Source organism: Mobula birostris, chromosome 18, assembly GCF_030028105.1.
Source record: "Mobula birostris isolate sMobBir1 chromosome 18, sMobBir1.hap1, whole genome shotgun sequence".
Lineage (NCBI taxonomy): Eukaryota > Metazoa > Chordata > Chondrichthyes > Myliobatiformes > Myliobatidae > Mobula > Mobula birostris.
Window position 1 is genome coordinate 7329218 of NC_092387.1, and position 21862 is coordinate 7351079.

General features: G+C 44.0%; 2 protein-coding genes across 9 annotated transcripts in view; one reads left to right on the top strand and one right to left on the bottom strand.

The window, feature by feature from the left end:
* myo9aa (myosin IXAa) overlaps positions 1 to 6756 on the bottom strand; it is a 359701-nt gene extending 352945 nt beyond the window's left edge. For all 7 annotated transcript variants that reach the window (XM_072282122.1, XM_072282124.1, XM_072282123.1 and 4 more), the window contains exon 1: positions 6630 to 6756. The gene's annotated coding sequence lies outside the window, so the exon portion shown is untranslated. The remainder of the gene's footprint in view (positions 1 to 6629) is intronic.
* A 128-nt stretch (positions 6757 to 6884) lies between these two features.
* senp8 (SUMO peptidase family member, NEDD8 specific) lies at positions 6885 to 17081 on the top strand. 2 transcript variants are annotated; one of them, XM_072282129.1, is made up of 2 exons: positions 6885 to 7051; positions 16315 to 17081. In XM_072282129.1, exon 2 carries the CDS (start codon positions 16322 to 16324, stop codon positions 16955 to 16957), a length of 636 nt encoding a protein of 211 aa, XP_072138230.1. In that variant the 5' UTR covers positions 6885 to 7051; positions 16315 to 16321; the 3' UTR covers positions 16958 to 17081. The 2 variants fall into 2 exon arrangements, with proteins under 2 accessions (XP_072138230.1, XP_072138229.1); XM_072282128.1 differs by having other exon boundaries at positions 6886 to 7059.
* Positions 17082 to 21862: the final 4781 nt, after the last annotated feature.

Consider the following 21862-nt stretch of genomic DNA (forward strand, 5'->3'; position numbering starts at 1 on the left):
AGGAACTGTTTGGGGTCCTGAATGGATATGAGGGTAGGAGGTGAATGTGCGGGTATAACATATCTGTCGCTTGCAGGAAGGAGATTAGTGAAGAGGAACAAATGGACAATCATGGAACGATCCCTACGGAAAGTGGAGAATGGGGAAGTAAGGTAAAGTGGTAGGATCCCATTGAAGATGGCAGAAGTTGTTGAGAATGGTGTGTTAGATGAGGAGGCTCATGGGTGGTAGGTGAGGACAAGAGGAACTCAATCCCTGTCAAGGCAGTGGGAAGATGGGGTGGGCGCAGATGTCTGAAACGGAGGAGATGCAGGTGAGGGCAGCATCAATGACGGAGGAAAGGAACCCCCATACCTTGAAGGAGAACATCTCTGATGTCCTAGAAAGGAAAGCCACATCCTGGGAACAGATTATTAAGAGCAAAAGGATTGTAAGGGATAAAATTGGCCCTCTTGAAGATCAGAGTGGTCGGCTTTGTGCGGAACCAAAGGAAATGGGGGAGATCTTAAATAGGTTTTTTGCGTCTGTATTTACTAAGGAAGCTGGCATGAAATCTATGGAATTGAGGGAATCAAGTAGTGAGACCGTGGAAACTGCACAGATTGAAAAGGAAGAGGTGCTTGCTGTCTTGAGGAAAATTAAAGTGGATAAATCCCCGAGACCTGACAGAGTGTTCCCTCGGACCTTGAAGGAGACTAGTGTTGAAATTGCGGGGGCCCTGGCAGAAATATTTAAAATGTCGCTGTCTACGGGTGAAGTGCCGGAGGATTGGAGAGTGGCTCATGTTGTTCCGTTGTTTAAAAAAGGATCGAAAAGTAATCCGGGAAATTATAGGCCGGTGAATTTAACGTCAGTAGTAGGTAAGTTATTGGAGGGAGTACTACGAGACAGAATCTACAAGCATTTGGATAGACAGGGACTTATTAGGGAGAGTCAAATTGGCTTTGTGCGTGGTAGGTCACGTTTGACCAATCTGTTGGAGTTTTTCGAGGTTACTAGGAAAGTGGATGAAGGGAAGGCAGTGGATATTGTCTACATGGACTTCAGTAAGGCCTTTGACAAGGTCCCGCATGGGAGGTTAGTTAGGAAAATTCAGTCGCTAGGTATACATGGAGAGGTGGTAAATTGCATTAGACATTGGCTCGATGGAGGAAGCCAGAGAGTGGTGGTAGAGAATTGCTTCTCTGAGTGGAGGCCTGTGACTAGTGGTGTGCCACAGGGATCAGTGCTGGGTCCATTGTTATTTGTCATCTATATCAATGATCTGGATGATAATGTGGTAAATTGGATCAGCAAGTTTGCTGATGATACAAAGATTGGAGGTGTAGTGGACAGTGAGGAAGGTTTTCAGAGCCTGCAGAGGGACTTGGACCAGCTGGAAAAATGGGCTGAAAAATGGCAGATGGAGTTTAATACTGACAAGTGTGAGGTATTGCACGTTGGAAGGACAAACCAATGTAGAACATACAGGGTTAATGGTAAGGCACTGAGGAGTGCAGTGGAACAGAGGGATCTGGGAATACAGATACAAAATTCCCTAAAAGTGTCATCACAGGTAGATAGGGTCGTAAAGAGAGCTTTTGGTACATTGGCTTTTATTAATCAAAGTATTGAGTATAAGAGCTGGAATGTTATGATGAGGTTGTATAAGGCATTGGTGAGGCCGAATCTGGAGTACTGTGTTCAGTTTTGGTCACCAAATTACAGGAAGGATATAAACAAGGTTGAAAGAGTGCAGAGAAGGTTTACAAGGATGTTGCCGGGACTTGAGAAACTCAGTTACAGAGAAAGGTTGAATAGGTTAGGACTTTATTCCCTGGAGTGTAGAAGATTGAGGTGAGATTTGATAGAGGTATATAAAATTATGATGGGTATAGATAGAGTGAATGCAAGCAGGCTTTTTCCACTGAGGCAAGGGGAAAAAAAAACCAGAGGACATGGATTAAGGGTGAGGGGGGAAAGGTTTAAAGGGAACGTTAGGGGGGGGCTTCTACACACAGAGAGTGGTGGGAGTATGGAATGAGCTGCCAGACGAGGTGGTAAATGCAGGTTCTTTTTTAACATTTAAGAATAAATTGGACAGATACATGGATGGGAGGTGTATGGAGGGATACGGTCCGTGTGCAGGTCAGTGGGACTAGGCAGAAAATGGTTCGGCACAGCCAAGAAGGGCCAAAGGGCCTGTTTCTGTGCTGTAGTTTCTATGGTTCTAGATGCAGCAGAGATGGAGGAACTGAGAAAAGGAAGTAGCATTTTTGCAGGAGACTGGGCGGAAAGAGGTAGATTAGCCATGGGAGTCAGTAGGTTTATCAGTAGATGTCAGTTTAGTTTGTTTTCAGAGATGGAGACAGATCGAGAAAGGGGATGGCAGTGGCAGAAATGGACCAAGTGAATTTAAGGGGTGTGTGTAAGTTGGAGGCAAAGTTGATAAAATTGACAAGCAAGCATGGGCGCACATCGCAGCACCAATGCAGTAGTCAATGTAATGCAGAAGAGTTTGGGAGTATGATCAGGGAAAGCTTGGAACATGGACTGTTCTATGTAGCCAACAAAAAGTCAGGCATAGCTGAGGCCCATGGCTACCCGTTCAGTTTGGAGAAGGTGAGAGGAGCCAAAGGAGAAATCATTGAGGGTGAGGACCAGTTCTGCCAGACAAAGGAGGGTGGTACTGGAGGGGAACTGATTGGGTCTTTTGTTGAGAAAGAAGTGCAGAGCTTGAAGGCCTCTTGATGGGGGATAGAAGTGCATAGCAACTGGACACCCATGGTGAAAATGAGGTAGTCAGGGCCAGGGAATGAAAGTTGTTGAGATTCACAGCATGTGAAGTGTCCCAGATGGAGGTGGGAAGGGATTGAACTAAGGGGAATAGAATGGAGTTAAGGCATGCAGACACGAGTTCAATGGGGCAAGAGCAGGCAGAGATAGTGGACCTACCCAGACAGTCAGGCCTGTGGACCTGAAAGCTAAATGGCCATCTGTTCTTGGAAAATTGATGTTACATTGCCTCTTACGCAATAACATAGCATTTAGCTTCTTTCCAAAAGAAACTTTTAACATTACTTTTAAATATTCAATGAGAAAGTGAACAAATGCTCTATTTTATACTGAAGGAATAACAATACATGGAGAAGCATACACGCAGATTTAATCCATAGATAAATAAATGACCAACACTCAAAGCACAAGTTACAATGGTCACTGAACTGACCTCCAATCAGAAGTCAAATTGATAAATGAATCTATACCTCAAGAAATCAACATCTTCTAGTATATTAGGACAAATTAAAGCAAACAAATTTGAGGGAAATGCAGAAAATCAACTAATGAAGATTAGCGAAATATACTGATTGAAGTCATAGAGCAAAAACTTGAAGCCTTCAAATTAGACACCAACATCAACTAATGCAAGATTCAAGTGGAGCTGAAAGAGCTGAACTCAGAATCTACAACTGAAATAATAGTGCAAAAGAGAAGAAAACAACTAGATTTTTAAAAATCTGGAAAAACAGCTGATACACACTGAATTCACAACAGAATGCAGCTCAATTGATATCACAGTGATAGTAACAACAGTCACCCACTGTTCTATTTACCTCATTTATCTGATTCAATGTCTTTCTTGTTCATGTACACAGAGTTTCTTCCCCTTCATACATCAGTTCTCCGAACCTCAAATATCAGTGATGCACATTCAGTTTCTTACAAGATTTAGTACTGACTAGATTGAAGACATTTCTAACCATTTGTGGACTCTCCCATGAGTCCATCTAACTTGTTTGATCACACTTTAAAATCTTCTCTGGTTTTCCATATCAATTAGTTTTAACTTCTTCAGAAAACTGTAGTTTGGATGCGGTGATCATATATCAGTAAACACAAAATACTCTGCAGATGCTGGGGTCAAAGCAACACTCACAACACGCTGGAGGAACTCAGCAGGTCGGGCAGCATCCTTGGAAATGTTTCGGGCCGGAACCCTTCGTCAGGACTGAAGAGGGAGGGGGCAGAGGCCCTAGAAAGAAGGTGGGGGGAGGGTGGGAAGGAGAAGGCCGGTAGGTGCCAGGTGAAAAACCAGTAAGGGGAAAGATAAAGGGGTGAGGGAGGGTATGCAGGGAGGGGAAAGGCAGGAAAGGTGAAGAAGGAATAGGGGAAAACACAATGGGCAGTAGAAGGAGGCGGAACCATGAGGGAGGTGATAGGCAGCTGGGGGAGGGGCAGAGTGAAACAAGGATAAAGGAAGGGAGGGGGAGGGAATTACCGGAAGTTGGAGAATTCTATGTTCATACCAAGGGGCTGGAGACCTCCCTAGACGGTATATGAGGTGTGGCTCCTCCAACCTGAGTTTAGCCTCATCATGGCAGTAGAGGAGGCCATGTATGGACATATCCGAATGGGAATGGGAAGCAGAGTTGAAGTGGGTGGTTACCAGGAGATCCTGTCTGTTGTGGTGGACGGAGCGGAGGTGCTCGACGAATCGGTCCCCCAATCTGCGTTGTGTTTTACCGATGTACAGGAGGCCGCACTGGGAGCACTGGATGCAATAGATGACCCCAACAGACTCACAAGTGAAGTGTTGCCTCACCTGGAATCATGTATCAGTGATTTGAAAGAATAAATATCTCACATTATCACTTGATTGACTCAGCCATGGATGGTCCCAAGCCCAGCAACGAAAGGAGGAGGGTTGGGCATGAAGCTAGCAACTCCATCCCATAAAAACCCAGAGCTACAGAAACACTAACAGAAGCTCCAAAGACCTCATCCCAGGGAGAGGAAGAATTCTTGAAAATCGGCTACCGTTGGGGACAACTTGAAAGACTGGCCTAGGACAGATGATTCTGTCAGCAGCCTATGTCCCAGTAAGGGTGACGAGCTTAAGTGATTGTCATTTGATTGGCTGAGCAGCAATTAAAAAAAAGCTCTTCAGATAAATGTTGGATGAAGTTACACATGAAGCATTTTGTAATACAACATTAAGCACATCCTCTTATACACTGTTGACCTGATAAATGCTGCAATAAACCACATTATGATAAACCGTATCATAACAATGGATTTATAACTCCTTTCATAGCTCAATTTCAAGGAAGCACAACTTGCAGATTCCCACGAAAATTCAACAATGTTGTAATCAATTCAGAAATTCCAGTGCACTCAGCCCATCAAGATTGTCATTTCAGTACCTCCCTTGTTTCCACACACTTCACCCATCCTTCTACTTACTTCCATTAATAAAACCTGGCTTCAACCTATGGTAGAAAATCCCACATTTCAACCCATCCAAATTTCTAGTGCAATTTTCCTCTGCCCTTCATAGCAAAAACCATCAAATATAATCTTCCCAACTCACATACAAAAGCTTCAAGTTTCTCTTTGTACACATGCCTCAAATTACTCACAACTTAATTTGCCAAGATGGGAGGGGAAAACAGATCACAACATACTTTAGAATACCACTATTAGTTGATGTTTTAGATTGTGATCAGAAATACTGACTATCCCTTTGCTTCCACAGATGCTGGTTGACCCACTGATTTCTTACAAGTGTTTGTCTCTTGCTCCAAGCTCCAGCATCAATCTAGTGTCGCATACTTTAAAACTGGCTGCGCTACTCAGTTGCCTGCTCTGCCTGGCAAGAGCCTAATCAAAACTTGCTGTCAGATGTTAACCACTGTTTAAGATGACAGCATCTTAGAGATTTAAGCTGCACCCCTTTAAAAGCCAAGTGACAGTGTTTCTCAGCTTCTTGAATATCAGATTTTATTCAATTTCAATGAAAGTTCCAGTCCAAGATGTAATCAGGTGATAGCTTTGGTATCCTTATCACATCAACTTTCAACATTAGCAAAAATGTATTTCACTATTATCTGAAAACATGTTTTATGGTAATGCTTGAAAGGTGACATCCTGCAGAAATCCATGGTAAAATTACAAAAGAAATTCCGATGTTATTGGGAAAATCTTTAAAAGGTAACAATAGAACCACCCATGTATACATCCTTGACATATATGCAACAGAGTTTTTAAACCTGCCAAAAGACCACAGTGAGCTAAGATCGTCCTTGCCAGTGCGGCATAACTGTACCTAGTGTACCCTTGCCAACTGGGACACAGAGCCAACCCCAATGTGTCCCATGCCAATTGAAGCGAACTTGTATAGCTTGTATATTGAATGGGCTCTGGTACGGCGGCCGGACAGAAGGTACCAGTGCCGGCGGTGCTGGCACAATGTTGACTCAAGTGCCAGCGTGCAACAGATCAACACGTTCGAAGAGACGGCGCCTGAAAACGGGTTAACGTAACGTTGCAGCGAAACTCATGCCGGGGGTTTGATGGGGGGAGGGAATATGTATATATGGAAGCTGATGCGGCGAGCCGATGCTCGGCTTGGTGGGTGCGTGCGGAGGGGGTCCCGCGGCCAGCCTGACGCGAACCGAACGCATTGGCAGCCGAGGTACGAGGGGCGTCGGGGTCCGGTCACCAGCTGCCCATCGCTCTGCGCACGGTAGTGTCTCTATCCGGAACGGGCGCGCCTCCCCGTCCCTCACACAGACCCTTTCTCTCACTCACTCGCTCCCCACCGTCCCGTCCCACCCCACCGACCCCGTCATTCTGGCAACCACACCGACCCGCTTGTTTCCGCCCCCCCGAGGCCGGTCCAGCCCGGGCCCCGCCGTCAGCGCCGCTCCCTCATCGTCGCCGCTCTCAGCACCGCAACTCCCGCTACCCTCGCCTCTTCCGTTTGGGCACGAGCAACTCCGGCGACCCTCGCGCATGCGCCGAGTAGGGGCGGGCTGGCGCCGGCCGAGGGGGCGTGGCGGTTGTGGCCGAGCGACAGGACCAGGTGACGCATGACTCCACTGCTCCTCCCCCACCCCGCAAACCGGTGACGTACCGCCACCTGGCGACGCCAAGGCTACGGTCTACGGTCACGGTCGTGAAGCGATTGCTCCGCCTTTACGGCGGTGGCAGCAGTAGCTTCGGTTCACTCGCGACAACATGGAGCAGCGATCTCCGCTTTAGTGGCGCCCGGAAGATGGGATCGGTCTCGGTAATTAGGTAACTGTACGAATTAAGCAGCTCACTAACTTTGGCCAACGCTATTGCTGGAAACCAGACGGGTAATTCTGACCGCCGGGGTGGGGGGGGGGTGGAATCTGAGGGTAGGAGTATCAATGAAAGTCGTCGGGCGTGGCCAGTGCGCCGCGGGGCGGGGCTTAGCTTCCAAGTAGAGTGTCAATCACCTCGATGGGTGGATCCTCTTTCCCAGAGGCTTGGGCTGCGCTGGTCTCCGAACCGGCGATCCCGCAGAAAATCCGGGATAATTGGTGTTAGTTAACCATTGAAGATGACGCATTTACAGCCGGAGGTGGGGTTTGTCAGCTGTCAGTCTTGCTGCTGACGTCACTCACTATGGGTGGAGCCTCCGTTAGAACGATCAGTTACGGACGAAGAGGCGGGGTTTATATGACGTCACTGGTTGTCATAGAAGGCGGGGCTTTGTTTCGCTAGACCTCAGGTCTGTGGAGACTTAACTGTGATACGCACCATCAGAGTGGGACTTCCAGCTGCTAATTATACATCTGTCACTGTGATTGTCCTCAACAAAGGAAGGTTAAGGAAATTGAATTGGTGTTCATAGACCTCTGGTTGATAGGTTAAAAATTAGCAAATTTGCAGATGACACAAAGCTGGGTGGCAGTGTGAAATGTGAGGAGGATGTTATGAGAATGCAGGGTGGCTTGGACAGGTTGGGTGAGTGGGCAGATGCAGTTTAATGTGGATAAATGTGAGGTTATCCACTTTGGTAGCAAGAACAGGAAGGCAGATTTCTATCTGAATGGTGTCAAGTTAGGAAAAGGGGAAGTACAATGAGATCTAGGTGTCCTTGTTCATCAGTCACTGAAAGTAAGCATGCAGGTACAGCAGGCAGCGAAGAAAGCTAATGGCATGCTGGCCTTCATAACAAGGGGAATTGAGTATAGGAGCAAAGAGGTCCTTCTGCAGTTGTACAGGGCCCTAGTGAGACCACACCTGGAATATTGTGTACAGTTTTGGTCTCCAAATTTGAGGAAGGACATCCTAGCTATTGAGGGAGCGCAGCGTAGGTTCACGAGGTTAATTCCCGGGATGGAGGGACTGTCATATGTTGAAAGATTGGAGCGACTGGGGTTGTATACACTGGAATTTAGAAGGATGAGAGGGGATCTGATTGAAACATATAAGATTATTAAGGGATTGGACGCGCTAGAGGCAGGAAACATGTTCCCGATGTTGGGGGAGTCCAGAACCAGAGGCCACAGTTTAAGAATAAGGGGTAGACAATTCAGAACAGAGTTGAGGAAAAACTTTTTCACACAGTGTTGTGGTTCTGTGGAATGCTCTGCCTCAGAAAGCAGTGGGCCAATTCTCTGGATTCTTTCAAGAAAGAGTTAGATAGAGCTCTTAAAGATAACGGAGTGAAGGGATGTGGGGGGGAGGCAGGAGAAGGGTACTGATTGTGGATGATCAACCATGATCACAGTGAATGTTGGTGCTGGCTCAAAGGGCTGAATAGCCTACTCCTGCACCTATTGTCTATTGTTAACACACACAAAATGCTGGAGTAACTCAGCAAGTCAAAATGAATAAGCAGTCGACGTTTTGGGCGAGACCCCTCATCAGGACTAAATTCCTCCAGCATTTTGTGTGTGTTGCTAGATTTCCAGAATGTTTAGTGTTTCTGGGGTTGGTACGTTAATTGTGTACCACAGAGAGTTTAGATGAGTGGTAATGCCTGTGAGGGGAGGCGAGTCTATGGGAATGGGGTGAGGGAAAATAAGAGAAAATCTGCAGATGTGAAGTTCAAGCAATACACACAAAATACTGGAGGAACTCCGCAGTCCAGGAAGCACCTATAGAAAAGAGTGAATAGTCGGTATTTCATGCTGAGACCCTTCAATAGGACTGGAGAAAAAAGATGAGGTCAATAAGAAGGTGGGGGGAGGGGAGGAAGAAATACCAGTAGTTGGTGATAAATGAAACTGCAAGTGGGGAGGCACAAAGTAAAGAGCTGGGAGGTCAATTGGTGACAGAAATAAAGGGCTGGAGAAGGGGAATCTGATAGGAGAGGCTAGAAGGCTGTGGAAGAAAGGGAAGAGGGAGGAGCGTCAAAGGGACGTACTCACATCTCCTCCCTCACTACCATTCAGGACTCCAGGCAGTCCTTCCAGATGAGGCGACACTTCATCTGTGAGTCGGTTGGGGACATCTACTGTATCCAGTGCTCCCAGTGTTGCATTCTGTATATTAGGGGTCGCTAACCCGTCGATCGCGATCGACCGGTCGATCTTTGAGATTTTCCCAGTAGATCCCGAAGAAAAATCAAAAATAAATACACAAATACTGTTGTAATGTGAGCATTATAAAAGTAAGTAATACTAATTAAGATAATGGTAATATAGCAATATTTTCACAAAAAAGCTGTTTGTAAAGAGAGATTGTTTCCGGGTTGGGGGGGGGTTTAGTTCCGTTCTTTCTGCCCAGTGCGCATGTGTGTAGTTCCCCCGCCATGCACCGTGTTTTCAGCGTAGCCTGTGCTGCATCAAAGTGACCAATCCGATTAGGTAAGAGTACAGACTGTCGCAAACATCAATATACGGCAGTGTCCCCAGGGGTGCAGCGGTAGTCAGGATGCACATAGTACATCTTCAAGAAAAAAAGCCGAAATGAACAAGCTAATTAATTAGGTGCTGCCTGGCACGTAAATGTCGGCTCAGATCTGAGGCGACGCAATTGGCAATCGCTCGTGATATCCTGATAGCGTGGCGGAGGCTCCATGAAAGAAGGCAAAAACATACAAATTCCATCCAGAATAGGAAGAGGAATTTATGTTTACCTTGGTGAAAGACAAGTGTGTACGTATGTTGTGCCACCAAACACAAGCACTGACTAAAAGAGGGAATCTGGAGCAGCACTGCAACGCCAACCACCACGAATTTAAAGACACCTACCCCCCAAAGAGCGCAATTCGTGCCTGGAAAGTTGAGCTGAAATCGGGGTTGAAGGCCCAGCAATCGTTTTCCGCAAAAGATGCTGCTCAAAATAAGGCTGCTATTGAAGCATCATTTCGGGTAAGTCACCTTTTGGCTAAACACAAGAAGCCTTTTACAGATGGTGATTTATTCAAGGAAGCAATGGCCATTACCGCAGAGACTGTTTTTAATGACTTTAAAAACAAAAATGGCATCACAACCGCAATACATAATATACTGCTTGGCCCTACAACAGTGACAAGGAGGGTAGAGTCACCGTCAGAGGACGTGAATATTTTTCACTACAGTTCGATGAATCCCTGGATGTAATGCAAACAGCTCAGCTTGTTGTATTTGTCAAAATGACTTTCCAGATTTTACAACAAAGGAGGACTTCCTTAATCTTTTGCGATTAAAGGAAAGAACGAGAGGTGAGGATATTTACAATGAGTTTAAAAAATATGTCCGTGAAAATGATATCCCCATTCATAAACTGGTGGCAATTACTACTGATGGGGCCGAGCAATGCGCAGTGTGTGCGTTAGTTTTATAGCACTAAAAGTCAGTGCCTACTTCGGGTCAACTTATCTATGTGAAATTGCATATTTCACAGATGAAAATTATTAAACCTAAGTACAGGAGCTGACTTACTGACAGACACCTCACTAGGGTTGCCAACTTTCTCACTCCCAAATAAGGGACAAAAGTAGCAGTCAATTCCCGGGACATTTGTGTTTACCCCGAGAAAGACTACCATGACCATGAAGCTTTGCGCGACACCTGTGTGCCCATGTGCGTACGTGCCGATTTTTTTTACCTCACAAATCGGTTTTGGCTTAACTTTCATTATTTCTACTTTATATAGGCTGTGTATTTATCATATCATTCCTGCTTTTACTAGTTTTATTTTAGGTTTTATGTGTTATTTGGGATGATTTGGTAGGTTTTCTTTTGGGTCTGGGAAAGCTCAAAATTTTTTTTCCATATAAATTGCTTCTTCGGCGTAAAGCATTTCAGCACGAACGGTTTCATAGGAACGCTGTACCTTTGCAGGGGGAATATGTGACAGTTGGCAACCCTACACCTCACAGACTGTCTCAGACTGGCTGTCTGTAGTTATGAGCCAAATTTCAGGGAACTAGCAGAAAGTATTCAGCCCCAGTCATCACACTGAGTGCAACAGTCAATATTTATTCATTTATTTTTCTTGTTGAAATAAAATTAAATAATGAAACTTAGAATTAAAGGAGTGAAGTATTGTAATATTCTTAAAGAAAGACAGCTATGGCCTGTTTGATATGCTAGTTACAGTGTTTTCTTGTTTGAATTAATTTGAAAGTTTGACAAAAGTATTTTGTGTAATTCAAATACAACTCGCCCAAGTAAAAGGCCTCAAATTGGAAGTACAATCTGAGCTGTTTTTTCTCTAAACGATTTAGTAGGTTGCCTTTCACTGAGGTTGAGGTAGGGGATCTTGGGCTTAAAAAGGTTGGTGACCACTACTGTATATCGTTGAGACCTGATGTAGATTGAGAGACTGCTTCGCCAAGCATCTACATTCTCCCCGCCAGAAAAAGTGAGATCTCCCAGTGGCCACCCATTTTAATTCTTCTTCCCTTTCCCATTCCAACATGTCAGTCCATGGCCTCTTCTACTGCCAGAATGAGACCACACTCAGGTTGGAGAAACAGCACCTTATATTCCATCTGGGTAGCCTCCAACCAGATGGCCTGAGCATCTATTTCTTGAACTTTGATTAATTGCCACCCCTTCACCATTCCCCATTCCCATTTCCCTCTCTCACCTTATCTCCTTACCTGCCTATCACCTCCCTCTGGTGCTCCTCCCTTTCCTTTAATTCCTTGGCCTTCTGTCCTCTCCTAACAGATTCCCCCTTCTCCAGCCCTTTTTCTCTTTCACCTATCAACTTCCCAACTCTTTACTCCCCCGCTCCCCTTCTCCTGGTTTCACCTATCATCCACCACCTTGTATTTATTTATTCCTCCCCTCCCCACCTTCTGTGTAAGAATGTATCATCAGTACATTTAGAAAGGAATAATATGATTTAGCAGAATTGATATTGATTGATAAAAGAGAAATCATATTTACAAATCTGTTGGAGTTCTTTCTGGATCTAGTAGAGGGCCCAGGATGTTGCTTTAGATGGAACATTTCAACTGAAATTTATTAGTTTTGTTTCACTTGGAATGAAAGTTGAGGAGTGATCCAATTAAGATATCCAAATTAATAAGGGGCAACAATAATGTAAATGAGGAGAAACTTCTCCCTGAACCAGAAGGAATGTATGTCTGCAACTAGAAAGCATAGATTTGAAGCAAGGGGTAGGAGATTTCATGGGGATTTGAGGAAGAATTTTTCTCACACAGATGTTCTTTGAAATCTGGAATACACTGCCTGAGAAGGCGGGGAGGGTAAAGACTAAAGTTTTAAGTTCAATATAAATTTATTATCAAAGTACATACAGTATATGACACCATATCCAGCCCTGAGATTCATTTCCTTGTGGATGTTCAGGTTAAGTACAAAGAAACACATTAGAATCGATGAAAACACCTGCTGGAGAAACTCAGCAGGCCAGGCAGCATCAAAGGAAAAGAGTACAGTCGACATTTTGAGCCGAGACCCTTCATCAATTAATGAAAAACTGTACACAAGATGGACAACCACTGTGCAAAAGACAACAAATTGTACAAATACAGAAAGAAAGAAATAACAAAATAATAGTAATAAATAAGCAATAAATATCAAGAAGATGAGATGAAGGGTCCTTTAAAGTGAGTGCATATGGGTTGTGGGAACAGTTCAGAGATGGGGTGAGTAAGGTTATCCCCTCTGGTTCAGGAGTGTGATGGTTGAGGGGTAATTACTGTTCCTGAGGCTCCTGTACCTGATGACAGCAGGTACCAAGATTCAAGATTCAAAAAACTTTATTGTCATTCTAACCATACATCAGCTCTGCAGGGCAGAATGAGACAGTGTTTCTCAGGAGCAGTGCTGTGATGCAGCCAGTCAATATACTCTCCGCTGCCTAATGGTTTGTTAAAGTTTTAGATGCCATACTGAATCTTTGCAAACTTCCAAGAAAATAGAGACAGTGCCCTGCTTTCTCTATAGCGGCACTTAGGTGCTATGGGAAAATGTGATTCATATAGAGAGATGGCTGACTCACAGAAAGTCAAAGGGTCTGTTTCTGATGAGCAGTATTTGTATTTTCTAGAATCTGATTATAGAGAAACATTGCTGAACATGTTTGAAGCAGATGGAATTGTGGGTAATACCAAGTTCTGCAGGAACTGGGGGAGGGGAGGGGGAAGCATCTCTGGAGGGAAATGGAGAACTGACATTTCAGGTCAAGACCATCTTCATTTTCATGTGGTGTTTATGAAGGGTCCTGACCTGAAACGTCAATTGTTGATTTAGATGCTGCCTGACCTGCTGAGTTCCTCCAGCACTCTGTGTTGCTCCAGATTCCAGCATCTGCAGTCTCTTATTTTTTTTTAGAATTGTGGATGATATAATTGTTCGGAGTTAGTTACCACATAGAAAACTGAGTCGGAAAAAACATGTTTGCCTGGGTTTGGCATGCTGGTGGGGTACCACAGGAATTGATGAGGGCCCCAGCTATTCTATGTATTTGGCCAAGAGGACAAAATATAACATTTCAAATTTACTTGATGCCAAGAGATTAAGTTAGAATGTGAGTCATGAATATGAGGCTACAGAGAGAGTTCAAAAGACCTCAGCAGCCCTCAGTGAGTAGGCAACAACATGGCAGTTGGAGTACAATATGAAAAATTTGTGGTCATCCACTTCAAGAGAAAGAAAACTGAAATTCTGAGTCTGTATGAAATGTTGAGATAGAAATAATTTACTCTGGACAGCGGAATCCACGTCAAAGGAAGTTATCGCCAAATCAGAAGCTGTTTGATCAGATTACAAAAAAGTTCTGACATGCAGACCTAGTAGTGATGTTTAAGCACTGTTGATAATACATTGAAAAGACAGGAAGGTGGTCACAGATCGGAGGCCTGTGAGTATTTGAATCTTTTCAGCCTTGGCAGGAGTTAAGCCAGAGATAATCTAAAAGATGTTTGAGAAGGAATCGCTGGCTGGAATATGAAATAAAATGCAACACCAGGAAAGTGACACAACTTCAAATTAACAGGAGCCATGTTTCTTACAGACTTATAAAAGTGAATTCATGAGAGAAACAACCCAGGTTCAAGTTCAACTTTGTCATTCACCAATACGTGAATACAGCCAAATGAAGCAGCTTTCCTCCAGGCCAAGCTGCCAAACACCATTTGAACAATCATTCACAGCACAAGGCACACATGACACATTTAAGATAGCAGTATAAAGGTTGAGGGGGGACTTGATAGAGGTATTTAAAATTATGAGGGGGATTGATAGAGTTGACATGGATAGGCTTTTTCCATTGAGAGTGGGGGAGATTCAAACAAGAGGACATGAGTTGAGAGTTAGGGGGCAAAAGTTTAGGGGTAACATGAGGGGGAACCTCTTTACTCAGAGTGGTAGCTGTGTGGAACGAGCTTCCAGCAGAACTGGTTGAGGTGGTTCAATGTTGTCATTTAAAGTTAAATTGGATAGATATATGGACAGGAAAGGAATGGAGGGTTATGGGCTGAGTGCAGGTCGGTGGGACTAGGTGAGAGTAAGAGTTCGGCACGGACTAGAAGGGCCGAGATGGCCTGTTTCCGTGCTGTAATTGTTATATGGTTATATAAAAATATAATATAGCCCAAGTCCTTGAGTGTCATGTCTTGTAGATTGCTGGTGCATGGGATGTTGTCTGCAGTTGAACACAATCCATCTTGTTCTACATTGAGCTAACACTGGAGGGCAGAACCGATGGGAGGTGCCAGCCTCCAGCATCATCTCTTCTGGACGGCTGCAATAGGCAACACCGCAGCACGAAGCCTAGTCCGCACAGCTCCCCTGCCATCAGTCTTGTCAATAAACCGGTGAATTGACTTGCAGTATTGTATACAGCGTTACCAATGTCCAACAGGGTCTTGCAATCACGAGAAAAATGTCCAAGACAAGCACTGGCTGTTGGACTGCACACTGCCTTCACGCGCCTCAGTGATAAGTACTAATGTGACAATAAATGGATGTTTTAGAAATAACGATATAGACATTCAGGATAACTTCCCCACTCTTCACTGAAATAGTGCCACTATGTCTTTTACAATTCTTCAGGGAATAGGCAGCTGTGGGTCAAGGAATGCAAGCTTCAGCGAGATATTCAGCTCATAGTCCTGCACCTTGGAGCATGTGAAGGCCTCACATTATGGTCTCTTCCAAAAACAGACCTCCCTCAGTATTATACCAAGACATAGCTTAAAATTTTTCAGTAGAATTTAAAAATGGAACCTTCTGATTCAGAGATGAGAGTGCTGACTCTTAAGGCACAACTCAGGATACTCTTCACATGCAAGTATTCTATCCTACAGTGTTCTTTTTATTCATTGTCATATTGCTATTTGTATGCTGCAAAATTGCTGACCCATTTGCTTTATTATAAGAGGAACAATAATCCAGAGGGTGTGCATTTAAAGTGAGGGGGGGTAAGTTCAAAGGAGATGTGAGTGGGAAGTTTTTTCTTACACAGAGTGGTGGGTGCCTGGAACGCACTGCCTGGGGTAGTGATAGGGGCAGAAACATTAGGGACTTAAGAGACGTTTGGGATGAGCACATGAATGTGAGGAAAATGGAGAGAGATGGTCATTGTGTAGGCAGGAGAGATTAGTTAGCCATTTGATTACTAATTAAATTGGTTTGGCACAAGATTGTGGGCTGTTCCTATGCTGTACTCTTCTATGTTCTCTGATCAAAGATGATTTTGCTTGCATTTAATTATGTTATCTTGAGTAATCTATCAACCATCTTTGATATAAAATTATGTCCACAGTCTGGAACTCGGTGCCACGCGCGTGCCGGCTTTTCAATTTCAAAAGTGGGGTTGGCTCGAGCCCGATGGTGGTTTGTCGCGACCACCCTTGCCCACTACTCGGGCAGCTGGAGACACTCGCTAAAAGAAGAGAGTGCGTGTGGTCTCCAGAATGAAACAGACACTGTATATGTTTATACTTTTTTATCAACAGTTTTCACCATACGATGTTAATGTGGAAAAGTGAACAGTAAATGATTAACCTTACTATGACTCTGTCTTCACTGGCTCCGGTTTAACTTGGTGTTTAGTCAGAGTTTCATGAGTTTAATGGTTAAGATTATAATGTGCCTTTTTGCTTTGCAGGAACAGCATGAATTCAGTGATCCTGAGCTACCATGACAGCTTAATACGCTATTCAGATCTCCTCCTCCTCAATCCACCAAACTGGCTGAATGACCATATCATTGGGTTTGCCTTTGAGTACTTTGCCACTGAACAGTACAAGGAGCTAGTGGGGAATGTGTGCTTCATCAGCCCTGAGGTTACCCAGTTTATCAAGTGCACGGCCAGTCAGGAGGAGCTAGCCATCTTTCTGGAACCTCTAGCCCTGGACCAGAAGAGCTTAGTCTTCTTGGCAGTCAACGACAATTCTGTGCAGGCAGCTGGGGGTTCTCACTGGAGCCTGCTCTTCTACAACAGGGAGAAGAACTGCTTCAGTCACTATGATTCCTGCAGCAGTATGAATGAAAGCCACGCCCGTCAAATTGCCAGGAAATTGCAATACTTCCTGGGAACCCAATCCAAAGTGCCTTTCTTTGAAGAGTTCGCGCCAGTACAGAAAAATAGCTACGATTGTGGGATGTATGTAATATGTAACACAGAAGCTCTCTGTGAGCGGTATCTCAGGAGGGACCAGAGGCCACTGCAGACGATTGTCACCCCATCTTACATCACACAAAAGAGAACCAACTGGAAAAAGCTGATCGAGCAGATGGCAAAGGAATAATTAGTTCTTGCACAAATATTTGCCTTCTTTAGTGGTTGAGCCATCTATATTTTTGTTGACAGAAGAACTACCTTTGCTGAGTTGGGGAATGTTTGTTTATAGTCACAATAAAAGGCTAGATGGATTTGTGTATTGTAAAAGTTGTCCCTTGATACAATGGAAGAGACATAAACTGCTGGAGGAACTCAGCAGATCAGGCAATATCAATGGAAATTAATGAACAGTCAGCGTTTTGGGCTGAGACATTTCATTAGGACTGGAAAGGAAGGGGAAAGAAGCCAGAATAAGAAGGTGAGGGGAGGGGAAAGAGGACAAGCTAGAATGTGATAGGTGAAGCCAGGTGGGTGGGGAAGGGGAGATGAAGTGAGAAGCTAGGGGAGGGGATAGGTTTCTTCAGGTACATAAGAGGATACCAGAAGTTTCTTCACATACAAAAAGTGTAAAAGAGAGGTGAGATGCATTTCGGATTGCTGGAAAACAATGCTGGAAGGGTAGTAGTGAAAGAAAACGAAATGGTGGACAAACTGAATAAGTATTTTGCATCAGTCTTCACTGTAGAAGACACTAGCAGTACGGTGGAAGTTCCTGGTGTCAGTGGCATGAACTGTGTGAGGTTACCATAACTAGGCAGAAGGTTCTTGGGAAACTGAACAGTCTGATGGTAGATAAATCACCAGGACCAGATGGTGTACATCCCAGTGTTCTGAAAGAGGTTGCTGAAGAGATTGAGGAGAATCACTTGATGTTGTGTACTTGGATTTTCAGAAGGTCTTTGACAAGGTGCCACACATGAGGCTGCTTAACAAGCTACGAGCCCGTGGTATTACAGGAAATATTCTAGCATGGATAAAGCAGTGACTGATTGGCAGCAGGCAAAGAGTGGAAATAAAGGGAGCCTTTTCTGACTGGCTGCCAGTGACTAGTGGTGTTCCACAGGGGTCTGTGTTGGGACAGATTTTTTTTACGTTTCTGTCAATGTTTTGGGTGATAGAATTGAAGGCTTTGTTACAAAGTTTGCAGACAAAATGAAGGTAGCTGGAGGGGCAGGTAGTTTTGAGGAAGTAGGCTACTGAAGGACAGATAGATTAGGAGAATGGGCAAAGGAATGGCAGACGGAATACAGTGACAGAAAGTGCATGGTCATGCACTCTGGTTGAAGAGATGCAAGGATTGACTATTTTCTAAATGGAGAGAAAATACAAAAAACTCAGGCTCAAAGGGACTTGGGAGTCCTTGTGCAGGATTCCCTAAAGGTTCATTTGTAGGTTGAGCCTATGGTGAGGAAGACAAATGCAATGTTAGCATTCATTTCCAGAGGACTAATATAAAAGCAAGGATGTAATGTCTTGGCTTTATAAAGCACTGGTGAGGTCTCACTTCGTGTATTGTGAGCAGGTTTGGGACCTTAGAAAGGATGTGCTGAAACTGGAAAGGATTCAAAGGAGGTTGACGGAAATGATTCCAGAAGAGAATTTGATGGCTCTGGGTCTGTATTCACTGGAATTCAAAAGAATGAAGGGTGACCTCATTGAAACCTATCGAATGGTAAAAGGCCTTAGATAGAGTGGATGTGGAGAGGATGCTTCCTGTGGTGGGAGAGTCTAAGACCAGAGCACACAACCTCAGGATAGAGGGGCGTCCTTTTAGAATGATGAGGAGGAATTTCTTCAGCCAGAGAGTGGTGAATCGGTGGAATTCTTTGCCACAGGCAGCTGTGGAGGCCAAGTCTTTGTGTATATTTGAGGCAGAGATTGATAGATAGTTGATTGGTCAGAGCAGGAAGAAGGCAGAGGACTGGGGGTGAGAGGAAGGTTGGATTAGCCATGATGAAATGGCAAAGTAGATGCGATGGGCCAAATGGCCTAATTCTGCTCCTATATCTTATGCTAATATGTTCCTAGATTAAGAATGTAAAGTGCTGGAGAAGGAATCTGATAGAAGATAGTGAACCATATGAGAAAAGGAAGGAGGAGGGGCAACAGGGAGAGGTGACAGGCAAGTGAGTAGAAGTAGTACAAGACCAGAAAGGGGAATTGAAGAATAGGGAAGTGGGAGAAAATTATGGGAATGTCAACTGTTTGTTTATTTCCATAGATGCTGTCTGACCTGCTGAGTTCCTCCAGCATTTTGTGTCTGTTGCTCTGGATTTCCAGTATCAGCAGAATCTCTTGTATTTAAGAATGTAAGAGAAATTAGTTCCCTCACAGCTTCTCCACCCCTGTTCTTAGCAAAATAACCTTCCCACTGGTCGTCTTGTAGAATTGAGGTAATGTTGCAGTGTGGTCACATAACTGCTATGTGATGTACTTTGATCTTGTGCAAAACCACGTTACCAAAAACTGCAACATTTTTAGTCCATGGAGAAAGAAGCAACTGAATTGACAGCAACATGTCACTTCTGTATGTGTGAAACACTTACCCTGTTATTTAACACAAATTCAAAATGCTGGAGGAATTCAGCAAGTCACGCAGCATCTATGGAAGAGAATAAACAGTCAACATTTCAGGGTGAGACCCTTCACCAGGACTGGAAAAGAAGAGGGAAAAAGCAAAGTAAGGAAGTTGGGGGGAAGGAGTATAAGGTGCAGCTTCCTCTACATCGGTGAGACCGGACATAGATTGGGGTACCACTTTGTTGAGCACCTTCGCTCCGTCCGCAACAATGGGGATTTACTGGTGGCCGACCAATTTAATTCCAATCCCATTCTCATTCCAACATGTCAGTCCGTGTTTGCACTTCTGCCGTGATGAGGCCACTCTCAGGTTGAAGGAGCAACTCCTCATATTCCATCTGGGTAGCCTCCCCTCTTACCCTTTCTCTTCTCCTCACTTGCTTATCACCTCCCCAGGTGCTCCACCTCCCATGATCCACTCACGTCTCCGATCAGATTCCTTCTTTGGTCCTTTACCTTTTCCGCCTATCACCTCCCGGCTTCTTACTTCATCCCACTTTCCCACCCAACTATGTTCTCCCTCATATGGTCTCACCATCATCTGTCAACTTGTACTCCTTTCCTTTCCCTCCAACTTCTTATTCTAGCTTTTTCCCCCCACCTTTCCATTCCTGATGAAGGGTCTCAGTCTGAAATGTTGACTGTTATACTGTATAGATACTGCCTGATCCACTGAGTTTTGTGTGTGTTGTTCTGGATTCCAGCATCAGCAGAATCTCTGGTGTTGGAGTTATTTAACAGCATGTTAGGAGACTTCCCCACCCTGCATTCATCTGTAGCTCAATTACACACAATTGAAGTTAATCTGACAGTTTCTTTTGCATCCGACAACTTCGTATTACTCAATGCAACAATCAAAACTGAATTGACAAAGCACTTGCTTTGCAATACCTTTGGTTTTGAGACACAACCCCTGCTTCTGAATCATTCTTTCTCAGTTTTCCATGCCCCAGTCATCCAACGTGCACAGGGTTTTACAACACCAAACTTGGTGTCATTAATGTTTTTGTATTTTTAAGCTTATTTTTGCTCTCACTGTCAGTTATTTTATATTTTTCAGTCATTGCAAGATTGGCTAATTATGATCATGTTTCCATTTTAACAGTTTCCTGCATTGGAGTGGGGGTGTGGTGTTGAAGTTGACACATTCACAAAGTACATTTAAAACCAGTTTCCCTGTTATTGGACAGTATGATTAATGTTCTGCATTGTTACATTTACAGTCACTGAGTTGCACCCCTGTTCTGACACTCACTTGAATTCCCACAATTATGCTTTGGACCCATGTCTCAGAGTGCTGGAGTTTGAAAGCAGAAAAGCAGGTTCTTCTGCCCATCAGTTTCATGTTGATCATAATTGGGATCTCTTCCAATCCCATTTACTAGCACCTGCTGCATTGGCCTGGACAGTTAAGTCTATTTCTAATACTTTTTTACATTGAGATCAGAGTCTCTGCCTTCATGACTACGCAGAAAGATTCCAACCAACTATGATTGAAAAAGTTCTTCTCAGGATCTTTACTAAACCCCTTACCCTTTGCCCTCTAGTCAAAGTAAATTTATTATCAAACTACATTTCTACTACCTTGAGATTCATTTTCTTGCAGATGTCTGCAGGAAAATGAAATACAAAAGAACTTATGAAAAACTATACAGTAACAAAGACTGACAAACAATGTGTAAAATATAACAAGTTGTAGATATCTCTATTTGTAGATGTCGTGCTCTGGGAAATGTTTCCTGCACGTACTGTATTGATACCCCTCATAATTTATAAACCTCTACCTAGTTTCCCCCTCGCCCTCCGCTGCTGCAAGGAACACAAACCCAGTCTCACCTCATTACCAAAAAATTCCGTTCCAGACAACATCTCGTCAATCCCTCTTCATTGAAGTCACGTCCTTCCCACTGCACACAAAACTCTATATCATTTCTCTTTTCCAATTTTCTCCTCTCCTTGCCTGAAGTTATTAGGACCAATAGACATAGGAGCAGAATTCGGCCTTTCAGCCAATTGAGTCTGCTCTGCTGTTCAATCATGGGTGATTTATTATTTCTCTTAATCCCATTCTGCCTTCTCCCCATAACTTTGATTAATCAAGAACCTGTCAACTTCTGCTATAAATATATCCAGTGACCTAACCTCCACAGCCATCTGTGGCAATGAATTCACAGATTCACACAGTCTGGCTAAAGAAATTCCTTCTCATCTCTGTTCTAAAGGGATGTCCTGGTATTCTGAGACAGTGCCCTCTGGTCCTAGACTCTCCGTCTCTATGTCCGCTCTATCCTGGCCTTTTAAAATTAACTCTTGTTATATGGGAAGAAGTTGGTACCTTGATTTTGCATCAAATCCAGATATTAAGAATCAAAGTTGATGAGCACCACAACAGAACCTGATGGAGTTTCTCACCCATTTGCACAAAATGGGCTACTTTACAGAGTGATAAACA